This window comes from Poecilia formosa, unplaced genomic scaffold (genome assembly GCF_000485575.1).
Source record: "Poecilia formosa unplaced genomic scaffold, Poecilia_formosa-5.1.2 Scaffold845, whole genome shotgun sequence".
NCBI classification, from domain to species: domain Eukaryota; kingdom Metazoa; phylum Chordata; class Actinopteri; order Cyprinodontiformes; family Poeciliidae; genus Poecilia; species Poecilia formosa.
Genome location: NW_006800784.1, coordinates 59472 through 71353, shown reverse-complemented (window position 1 = coordinate 71353; position 11882 = coordinate 59472). Strand labels below are relative to the sequence as shown.

General features: G+C 40.2%; 2 protein-coding genes across 2 annotated transcripts; one reads left to right on the top strand and one right to left on the bottom strand.

The window, feature by feature from the left end:
* The first annotated feature begins 3121 nt into the window (after positions 1-3121).
* LOC103131817 (cell wall protein DAN4-like) lies at positions 3122-5926 on the top strand. The gene is made up of 2 exons (XM_016666926.1): positions 3122-3854; positions 5847-5926. Exons 1-2 carry the CDS (start codon positions 3122-3124, stop codon positions 5924-5926), a joined length of 813 nt encoding a protein of 270 aa, XP_016522412.1.
* A 1907-nt stretch (positions 5927-7833) lies between these two features.
* Positions 7834-11346, bottom strand: LOC103131813 (low affinity immunoglobulin gamma Fc region receptor III-like). The gene is made up of 6 exons (XM_007543542.2): positions 11292-11346; positions 10162-10413; positions 9185-9433; positions 8933-9046; positions 8555-8626; positions 7834-7963 (listed from the first exon to the last, which is right to left on the bottom strand). The coding sequence occupies exons 1-6, from the start codon at positions 11320-11322 to the stop codon at positions 7911-7913; spliced, it is 771 nt and encodes a 256-aa protein (XP_007543604.1). The 5' UTR covers positions 11323-11346; the 3' UTR covers positions 7834-7910.
* Between the last annotated feature and the right edge of the window lie 536 nt (positions 11347-11882).

The window sequence follows — 11882 nt, the reverse complement described above, 5'->3', positions numbered from 1 at the left end:
ATATATACATTTATTTTTTCCACTTGTGCTTTTAGAAGACTTGTTTTTATGGCATCCATTGTCTGAGCCCTCAGGGAAGTGATTTCCCAAAAAGTGGAAGAGTTTCTTCTCCATCAGACTCCAGAACCAACATCTCAGCCCTCTGTCCAGAAGAGCTCAGTCCAAAAAACAACTAGGACAGTTAAAACAATCTTCAAACTTCTTAGCCTCTGGAATCCAAGCCTGAAGTTGAATGAATTGTAAACAGGGCAAGTTGAGAGTTTTACTAGGAATTATGAAAGGAGTCTAATTATGTCTATTGAGTATATATTTTTTTATTTGTCATGGCAATAGATCATCTGATGATGGAGTTTCTGACAATGAAAAGCTTGATGACCCTCGCTGCTCTGGTCCTTTCCTCTGTGATTCCTGTGGAAACTGAAGTGGTGAATTCACTGTCAGATTGCTCAGAGTTCTTCCTGCATCAAATTCCACCCGATATCCCAGGGATCACGGAGAAAGGAAACATCTTGGAAAAGAGGAGATACAAACCCATCTGCCAGACATTCAAGAACAGCAGAACGTTTATGACACTTTACGACACCGTCAACAAGATTCCAGTATTTTCTGCCTCCAAATATAGAGGACACAGTGCCGCGATAACAAAGAGTTTATGGATGATTGAACCACAGGTATGTTTTTTTTTTCTTTGACAAGTCGATGACGTATCACTTGAGGGACTTTGTACAGAATTATTTAAAATACCAACAGACATGTCAATGATTTCTAGGGGTTGGGATTTTAAATTAAATGACGCATGGGTTTCAAACCTCTTTTAATGCCCCTAAGTAAATTTAGGGTAGCCTTGAAAATCTAACCTCATTAAACCACAATTATTACACCACAATAAATAATTCCACAACAGAAATGAAAAGCTGTACTATATATGATAAAAACCTAATAATCTGAAGACACCATTACATAAACAAAGAACACCACTCTTTAGTGTCATTATCAGTGTGATTATCGTTTGCATTGTGCTTGTTTTAAACGTCCTGTTTTACTCCTGTCATGCAAATCAAATAACCATTTGAGCATCAGACTTCATCTTGCTATGATTAAAAAAAGTTTACGCTTAGTTTGTCCATCCGTTTAATTTAAATTATTTTCTGTGTGATTAACAAGACCTAACTTTAATTTACTGTTGTCCAATAGAGATACACACGATATTTCTAACTTAACTCTTCTTTTATTCCAGCTTGAAGACATTGACAATATGCAAATGGAGGAAAATCGTACCTACAGATTCCAGGCTGGAACAAAAGATTACGTAAACTACCAAGGGTTTGATAAAGGGCAGTTGTGGCCCAGCTCTTATGGACTCAATGACATTGATAAAAAATCTGCATTGACCCTGACCAACGTTGTTCCACAAGAGGCCACATTTCTCAAGGGAAGCTGGAACAGAATGGAGACGTGTGTTAGATGTGTTCTAAATGAATATTGCATTAATGGCAATAATGACACTAAAGTCTTCATAATAACTGGAGCAAATCCCAGCAGAAAAACATTTCTTAACAACAAAATAAATATTCCTTCAAAACTCTGGTCAGCTTTCTGCTGCTACAGTAGGTCTCAGAAACAATGGCTGGCAAGTGCTCACTGGGGAATGAATGAAAAGCATAGCAAGACATATCTGGAGACAAAGACTATAACAGAGCTACAAAGGACACTTGGAGGGCAATATAACCTATTTCCTAAATCAGAGTGTCCTCTCCAAACAACTGTTACTCAGTACTACCCTCACCTTAATTCTGTGGATCAGAGCTGCAATTGTCCAACACAACATACTTCCAGCACAACATCTGAACCGTCTAGCACCAGCAAACCTGCTCATCCAACGTCCGATTCTCCAAGTACAAGATTTGCACCATCTAGCACAACCATAGCTAAAAGCCCAACACCAGATGCTCCCAGTACAACATATAAACTGTCTAGCACCACCAAACCTTCAATTCCAACACCGTATCCTCCCAGTGCCACATCAGCGCAGTCTAGCACCGCCACATATTTTAGCCCAACAACAGATACTCCCAGTACTACATCTGAACCTTCTAGCACCAGCAGACCTGCTCACCCAACGTCCGATTGTCCAAGTATAACATTTGCTATATCTAGCACCACTCCACCTGAAAAACCAACACCAGATACTCCCGGTACAACCTATGAACCATCTAGCACCACCACACCTTTAACTCCAACATCATATTCTCCTAGTACCACGTTTGTACCATCTACCACAATTACAGTTTCTAGTCCATCAGCAGATACTACCAGTTTGACATACGCACCATCTAGCACAAACACACCTTCAGCTGCAACATCGTATCCTCAGAGTTCCACATCTGCATGGTCTAGCACTGCCACAGCTGTTAGCCCAACAGCAGATACTCCAAGTACCACATTTGCACTATTTAGCACAAGAACCCCACATAAAAGCCCAACATCATATTCTTCCAGCACCATATCTGAACAACCTGTCACCACCGCACCTTCAATTCCAACATCATATCCTCCGGGTACAACATCAGCTCTATCTATGACCACTACAGTTTTTGGTCAATCATCAGATACTACCCATACTATATCTGAGCCATCTACACTCACCACAGTTTCTAGCCCAATATCGTATCCTCCAAGTGCGACTTCTGTACCATCTGGCACCATCACTCCTTCTATCCCAACATCATATGCTCCCAGTTCCACATCAGCATGGTCTAGCACCAGCACATTTTTTAGCTCAATGCCTGACCCATTTAGTATGACATCTGAACCATCTAGCACCAGCAAACCTTCTTACAAGACGTCAGATTTCTCAAGTACCACATTTGCACCGTCTAGCACTGCCACATCTTCAATTCCAACATCACATGCCCCTAGTACCATGTTTGTACCATCTACCACAATTACAGTTTCTAGTCCATCAGCAGATACTACCAGTATGACATACGCACCATCTGGCACAACCATACCTTCAGCTGCAACATTGTATCCTCCGAGTTCCACATCTGTATGGTCTAGCACTGCCACAGCTTTTAGCCCAACAGCAGAAACACCAAGTACCACACTTGCACCTTCCACCATGATCACACTTCCTATCCCTACATCAGATCCTCCTACTAGATCTAGCACCAGGACACCTGCTCATCCAACGTCAGATAGTGTGAGTACCACATTTGCACTGTTTAGCACAACTACACATAAAACCCCAGCAACAGGTACATCCAGCAGCACACCTGAACTGTCTAGACACACCTTGACACCAGATACTCTCAGTACCACACACAAACCGTCTAAAACTACCACTCATAAAAGCCTAACATCATATCCTTCCAGTACCATATCTGAACCATCTATCACCACCACACCTTCAGCTCCAACATCATATCCTCCGAGTTCCACATCTGCACCATCTAGCACTACCACAGTTTCTAGCTCAACACTAGATTCTTTCGGAACGACATCTGAACAGGCTAGCAACAGGACATCTGCTCACCCAACGTCAGATTCTCCAAGTACCACATTTGCAACGTCTAGCACAACCACAGCTAAAAGCCCAACACCAGATGCTTCCAGTACAACACATAAACTGTCTAGCACCACCACACCTTCAATTCCAACACCATATCCTCCCAGTTCCACATCAGCGCAGTCTGGCACCACCACAGTTTATAGCCCAACACCAGATACTCCTAGTACTACATCTGCAACTCCCACCACCATTACAATTTCTAACCCAACACCAGATTCTTCCAGTACAACATCTGAACCATCTAGTACCAGCAAACCTGCTGACCCAACGTCCGATTCTCCAAGTACAACATTTGCTATTTCTAGCACCATCCCAACAGAAAGCCCAACACCAGATACTCCCAGTACAACACATGAACCCTCTAGCACCACGACACCTTTAACTCCAACATCATATCCTTCTAGTACCATGTGGGCACCATCTAGCACAACCACAGATTCTAGCCCATCCTCAGATACTACCCACACCACATCTGAACCATCTCCAAACACCACAGTTTCTAGCCCAACACTGCATCCACAAAGCTACACCACTTCTTCATTTCCAACATCATATCCTCCAGGTACAACATCAACACTATCTATGACCACTACAGTTTTTGGTCAATCATCAGATACTACCCATACTATATCTGAGTCATCTACACTCACCACAGTTTCTAGCCCAATATCGTATCCTCCAAGTACGACTTCTGTACCATTTAGCACCATCACTCCTTCAATCCCAGCATCATATGCTCCCAGTTCCACATCAGCACGGTCTAGCACCAGCACATTTTCAAGCCCAATGTCAGATCCCCCTAGTACAACATCTGAACCATCTAGCACCAGCAAACCTTCTTACAAGACGTCAGATTCCTCAAGTAACACATTTGCACCGTCTAGCACTGCCACATCTTCATTTCCAACATCACATGCTCCTCGTACCACATTTGTACGATCTACCACAATTACAGTTTCTAGTCCATCAGTAGATACTACCAGTATGACATACGCACCATCTGGCACAACCACACCTTCAGCTGCAACATCGTATCCTCCGAGTTCCACATCTGCATGGTATAGCACTGCCACAGCTGTTAGCCCAACAGCGGATGCACCAAGTACCACATATGCACTACTTAGCACAAGAACCCCACATAAAAGCCCAACATCATATTCTTCCAGTACCATATCTGAACAACCTGTCACCACCACACCTTCAATTCCAACATCATATCCTCCAGGTACAACATCAGCTCTATCTATGACCACTACAGTTTTTGGTCAATCATCAGATACTACCCATACTATATCTGAGCCATCTACACTCACCACAGTTTCTAGCCCAATATCGTATACTCCAAGTACGACTTCTGTACCATCTGGCACCATCACTCCTTCTATCCCAACATCATATGCTCCCAGTTCTACATCAGCACGGTCTAGCACCAGCACATTTTTTAGCCCAATGCCAGATACCCCTAGTACGACATCTGAACCATCTAGCACAACCACACCTTCAGCTGCAACATCGTATCCTCCGAGTTCCACATCTGTATGGTTTAGCACTGCCACAGATACACCAAGTACCACACTTGCACCTTCCACCATGATCACACTTCCTATCCCTACATCAGATCCTCCTACTAGACCTAGCACCAGGTCACGTTGGGTGACATCTGCTCACCCAACGTCAGATACTGTGAGTACCACATTTGCACTGTTTAGCACAACTACACATAAAACCCCAGCAACAGGTACATCCAGCAGCACACCTGAACTGTCTAGACACACCTTGACACCAGATACTCTCAGTACCACACAAACCGTCTAAAGCAGGGGTCCCAAAGCTACGGCCCGTGGGCCAGATATGGCCCGCCTCCTCATTTGGTCCGGCCCCCTGAGCAATATCAGATCCAGCCCGCCTCCTCATTTGGTCTGGCATTCAGTGTTTTTTTTCATATATATGTGGATTTTTCTTCAACCACCAGGGGGGCTCTTCAGCAGATATGAAACTTAGTTTATATACTAGTCAGTACCAGTCACCGTTTCACTCACGGTTTTTTCCATTTGCATTCTGGGTAACATTCTATCTACAAACGCGAATATGTCGTTGGCAGTAATCCCCCCCCCCCCCACCCCCCCCACCAACAAAAGTTTTCTAAGGTTTCTTTCTCGAAAAACTAAGACCGGCCCCCGACCACAAAAGGGAACAGTTATGTGGCCCTCGCAGGAAAAAGTTTGGGGACCCCTGGTCTAAAACTACCTCTCATAAAAGCATCATATCCTTCCAGTACCATATCTGAACCATCTATCACCACATCATATCAGCTCCAACATCATATCCTCCGAGTTCCACATCTGCACCATCTAGCACTACCACAGTTTCTAGCTCAACACTAGATTCTTTGGGAACGACATCTGAACCGTCTAGCAACAGCACTCCTGCTCACCCAACGTCAGATTCTCCAAGTATCACATTTGCAAAGTCTAGCACAACCACAGCTAAAAGTCCAACACCAGATGCTTCCAGTACAACACATAAAATGTCTAGCACCACCACACCTTCAATTCCAACACCGTATCCTCCCAGTTCCACATCAGCGCAGTCTGGCACCACCACAGTTTATAGCCCAACGCCAGATACTCCCAGTACAACACATAAACTGTCTAGCACCATCACACCTTTAATTCCAACATTATATCCTCATAGTACCACATCTGCACAATCCACCACTACTACAGTTTCTAGCCCAACTCTAGATTCTTCCGGTACGACATTTGAACCATCTAGCACCAGCACAAAAGCTCACCCAATGTCAGATTCTCTAAGTTTCACATCAGCACAGTCTAACACCACCACAGTTTTTAGCCCAACACCAGATACTCCCAGTAGCACATGTGTACCTTATATACAAACGTTGCACCATTTCTAGAATGTCGTTGGCTATTATCAAATGCTGTACCTGTACAATTATTGAAACTCTCATATAATTTCTTCCACAATTCTTATTTAGCAGTGCAATTAGGAAAATTATTTTCCTTTAAAAGTATTTGATGGAGCTAGGATTTCATTTATCAGTCAATGAGATAGTTCTGTGTGGAGGATTCTTTCTACTGGATTTTAGGCCAAACAACGGCAAAAAATAGTTGAAGCAGTTAACTACCATTTTTCCATTTTCATTATTCTTTGTCACCGTAAAATATGTATTGTAAGCTTGCTGTTGTTTACAACTGCTTTTAATAATGCCACAAAAGTCCAAATATATTTAATGGGATTTTTTAATATCCAATAGGTCACGGTAGTATTATTTTTTTTAACCGTACTTGTCGACCTAGTTGGTTAATTTTATATATTTTTCAATTTGTTTTCTGCCTCTTTAATTTTGTGGTTCATAAATTCTTTCCAGTCCGCTTTTTGAAATCATTTTGTGATCTTTTTGTATTCCAAGGAAGAACTCTACATTTTGCTTATTAATTTTCTGATAGAGTTTCTGTTATGGAAATTCATCATATGTTTCATTTATATTATTATTGCTTTGTATTACATCCCAGATTTGTACAACCATTGTCTTCATTTGTGAAGTGCTGACAAATAAAAACTGAGCCCTGCTCTAAACCCGTCCAGAAGAAGTCACTGTTATGAGGCTGCTTATTTTTTGGGTACAGATTAATGCTGTGCATTGCATTGATGGAGATTTTGCTTACTGTGCGGTTAACATTTTTAACTTACTCATAAACTCCAGAGTAACTTCAAGGATATTTTTCCTTTCATGAGTAATTTTTTCCACTCTTAGCTCAATTGTTTGTTGTATATCTATGAGCCAAACAACATAAATTCAGATTTTAGTAACAATATTAGTAACTTACCAGTGATAGGTGAGAGTCAACACTTATTGACATATTGAACAACATGCCTTTTTTTTTTTGCTTTTCAAGAAAAACGTATCTTTATTTAACAAAATGCGGCATTCAAATGTTCTTATAAGCTGTAGAAATCCCACTTGACACTGACAAAAACAAATTCCGTTACAGGAAGTACATTGTTTTGATAAAAAAAAAAAAAAAAAAAAAAAAGTATTATGCCTGAGTGGGAAGAAGGTAAGGACTCAGAATGTGACAGGATAACTTAATGCACAATGTTCTGTGAGATTTAAGTCAAAATATTTCTTGTTTCGTTCTGATTTTTTAAACAAAACATTATTGAGAAATGTTTCACATAATTTTGAAACAAAAGACTTGTTTTTACATTAGCCCCCCAACCCCCCCCCCCCCCCACACACACACAATACCTACTACATAAAACACATAAAGATCCAACAAAGAATATGGCTGTGATCGCATCAGGTGGGTTCATTTCAGCAGCTTCCTGGTTTGATTGTTGAGTACACCTTTAGCTCTGAAATCGTCTCTGCAAATAAAAGTTTTATTCCAGTTATTCGTCAACTTACAAGGACAAGTTTGTATGTATCTTCCACTTAACCTTTTTATAGTCAATCTGTTACCACACCTATGTAAGTGGTGCATCACTGAATGCAGTTAAAATGTCAATTAATGTAAATGTGACCACAAGTACGCAGTTATATCTGCATTTAATTCATCTTTAATTTTGTAGTTTTTCCAGCTGTGATTAAGACGAGCACGTTGAAAGTGAGGACTTTTGGAGGCCTCTTATCATCCTGTTTGTTTTCTATGAAACAGACTGAAATATAAATGAAACAAAAAATTTTGGAGTGTAATTTTTGCTTAACCAATTGATAAAAAAATAAAAAAATAAAAAATAGAAAAACCCACAGGAAATGAAAGTCAGAGTCAGCAAACTAACAAAAAAACATCCAACAGTCCATGTTAAAGAATTTCAGTTTTTAAAAAAATGAATATTAAAGTGTTGTGTTAGAACAAAACAACACTTTTATTGAAAAAAGATATAAAATTAACCAACACTAGTGTCCTACCTGAACTGTTGCTATTCATATTTGAGTCCATGTGTTTGCCTGTTTACCTGAGTTTGTCTTCGGCGGCTCTTTGTGTAGGAAGGTGACGTCAGTGTAGGAAACGTCATCATCCACTTCAGCTACAGAGCAGAATTATCTGTTAACTAAACAGCAGCTGGTTTACAGTGTAGACGTTTCATTAAATCAACTTAGAGCTATTGTAAGATGGAATGGATAAATATTATACACAGTGTTTCATTTGTTTTCTCATCAGTAGGACCGGATGGTATTGATTCTCTTGGTTGGTGATTTCTCTCCATGTTGGCAAGCACTCAAAAGACCACATACGTACTTTTTGGCAAAAAAAATATTTTTCTTATCTCCGTTTTATTTTTTTTATTTTTCTGCATTAAAAAGTCACTTGATTTATAAGAAATGGGGCTGACCTTTGACAATCCTCCTTAGACATAGCAGCATCCCACAGACAAACAAGAGGCAGGTGGCAACAACAGGAAGTAACACGTACATGGGATGAAAGTGAACGGAGTCTAGCTCGCATCCTGCGGCGACGTACAAGTGAGGGGGAAAAATAACATTTTGGTTTGGAGGTTAGAAAAAAAAAGCCAACAAGTGGGATGACACCCACCAAAGCCTTCATCAGAAATTTACTGAAATTTATCACAATATTTCCGTCCCACCTCTGACTGACAGCCAACTCTCTGGGGACTCCCCTGCTCCTGTAATGTTACATTTGTAGAGGCCTTCATCAGACTCGGAAACATCTCGGATAGTGAAGCTCCCAGTTGAGCTGCTTCCGATCAGGAGGCCGTTTTTATAAAACTCCGTAAAGTTGGAGGAGGAAGAGGCCTGGTTATGGATGCAACGCAGAATCACTGCTTCCCCCTCGGCTACAGGAAGGACAGGACTCTGCAGGATCACAGGGCCGTCTGGACGACAGGCAGGGATAAATGACACATTATCTCTGGATAAAATAATAAGTCCCAACAAATCTACCCACATAGTAGTGTTTTTATTTTATTTTTAGCGTTCACATGTGTCTACGGCCTACACAGCAGTAGACACACGTAAGTCCATTTACAGGTTCCATCAAGACTCAAAACAGCCATTTTACAGATACATTTTTTTCTGATGAAAATAGTATTTGTGCCAATTTACTGATGTGTATTTATATAGCTAATCCATATAGCCATGTAATTCATCAACACATGATGGCAGCAAAAGTTTAAGGAAAATTTCAGAAGTGGTGATATTTTACACATACATAAAATTGAAATAACAATAAAAACCCATTTGGTAATATGTAGGTGAAAAAGAAAACTGGTTTTAATGCTTGAAATTCTGGATTAATTTGTATCGCTTAATTTATATCGAAGCCTCTGCAAAAAAAATAAAAAAAACACCAAAAAATTACTAAAAATATCAAAATATATAGTCAATAGTTTTGTTGGATCAAAACTTCAGTAATGTGCCCTGAATATGTTGTCAACAGAAAAAAAAGAGATAACTGACATTTTGTGCATGTTTACCTCAAGCTAGCCTCAGACTGTGACTCACAAAATCAGATAAAAAGCTGAATCTGAGGGGTCGGTCCTGCCAGTTTCATAATCACTTCTCCTCATTGATGGAAACAAACCAAACATTTTCCTGCACCCACCTGTCACAGTAACATTAATGATCTCGCTGCGCGCTCCGGCTCTAGACTCACACCAGTACCGCCCACTGTCAAACGGATAAACAGCATCTATTATACGCTGTGACCCGTTTCTCTTTCCCCAGTCTGTCTTTTGGTTCTTGGCCGTGTTTCTCTTCAATGTCCAGTCGGAAGAGTTTTCACTGTCCACACAGCTCAGCGTAACCGAATCGTGCAGAAAGAACTGAGATCTGTTCGGAAGGATTCTCACAACAGCTGAAGGAGAAAGAAGGAGAGTCTGAGTTTAGGTTTTAAAGCTGTTTCTGTTCAGTCACCAGGTCGTAGGTTCTTCAAATGTTCTTCTTTTGCCTTTTCACCAGCTTCGTTTTCCAAAGTCTCCTTGTCTTAATACAAGCGTTTTCATTTTTGGCCAATCTACATTTTCACGCCTGCATTTCGATCCCTCCATCATATCTCAAAAGAAAATTCAAGCTTTCATTGTGGTCATAGAGTTTTTTTTTTTTTTTGTTTTTAGCAATATAATTCTAATATTTGTAATATTTTCAAATTATTATAAGCAAAACAATATTTAATAAAATTCAAAATGGATTAACCGAAGACGTTTTTCTATGTAACGGTGTCCATGCCGCAGTCCATAGACGGTTGTGTTGTAAGTAGATGTAAAAACGGATGTGACATTTCTAGTTTATAAGGCGAGGCCTGTGGTGGTCTGGTGTTAATGTCTTCACACAGCAGCTGCAGAGCGAGGCCAGACTGAGCCATGGTGAGAAAATGGGTTTAAATGTATTCAGTGCACTCTGGCCATGACACAACCCGAAACAACACGAGTCAGTGATAATTATAGACGTTAAAAGGACAGATGGGCAAACAACTGGTTGAGTAACATCTGTCATTATTGGTTTTCACTTATAGCATCACAAATAAACACAATGAAACAAAGCATGCCGATTCTCCCTAACAGAACCTGGAAAGGCCTATTTACTTCTTCTTCTTCTTTTTTAGTGGATCAAATAAAACAGAAAAACACATTGAAACAGAAACCTGACATCACAGACAGAGATCTGTTTCATAGACCTTCACCTCTTGTAAAAATAAGCATATAAAGTAAAGTGAATAACACATCTAGAACTCACCAAGAGCAGCGCAGAGTGCTGTGAAGTTCATGCTTCCTCCCTGCTGGGCGACAACAGACTGAGCCTGGTCTGAAGAGGCGTCACTAGCTACACCCCGCTGGTACAGGATGTGACTTTTCTTTTTTTTAGTTTTCAAAACACTACTTTCTTTTATATTCGCACCCTTCAATTAGTAACACACTGGTTTCTAATTATTACGTTAAACCGATTTTTCTTTTTTTTTGTGAAACAGCAATTAGATGCACCAATTAGATCAACCTTTGTTGTCAACTTAGCAAGAATGTGAGGAGTTCTGTCTAACAGGAACAATGCATTCTGCAACTTTGTTTCCTACGACGACGTGGAAGGGTTAAAGTAAGAGGTGGTAGAGGTGTTTCTGTCATTAAGCAAAATGAAGAAGTGACGTCTAAAAGCAGAAAATAGTTCAAGGTTTAGGGTTACTATTTTTATTTAATTGATTTGAATATGGAAGTAAATAGGTGCAATCAGGATTTGAATTAAACATGCCTCTGAAATTTGAATGTTGTGTATCTATGTTAAAATATATTCAGGATATATTTTAACACTGAAAAAGTAAGCACAAATATACAA

Coding starts and splice junctions, on each gene's coding strand:
- LOC103131817 (XM_016666926.1), top strand. CDS start 3,122: ATGATCACACTTCCTATCCCTACATCAGATCCTCCTACTAGATCTAGC. Junction 3,855..5,846: donor CCCAACGTCCGATTCTCCAA/GTACAACATTTG, acceptor ATATCCTTCCAG/TACCATATCTGAACCATCTA.
- LOC103131813 (XM_007543542.2), bottom strand. CDS start 11,322: ATGAACTTCACAGCACTCTGCGCTGCTCTTG. Junction 10,414..11,291: donor AGCACTCTGCGCTGCTCTTG/GTGAGTTCTAGA, acceptor TTTCTCCTTCAG/CTGTTGTGAGAATCCTTCCG. Junction 8,627..8,932: donor TCTAAGGAGGATTGTCAAAG/GTCAGCCCCATT, acceptor TCTGCTCTGTAG/CTGAAGTGGATGATGACGTT.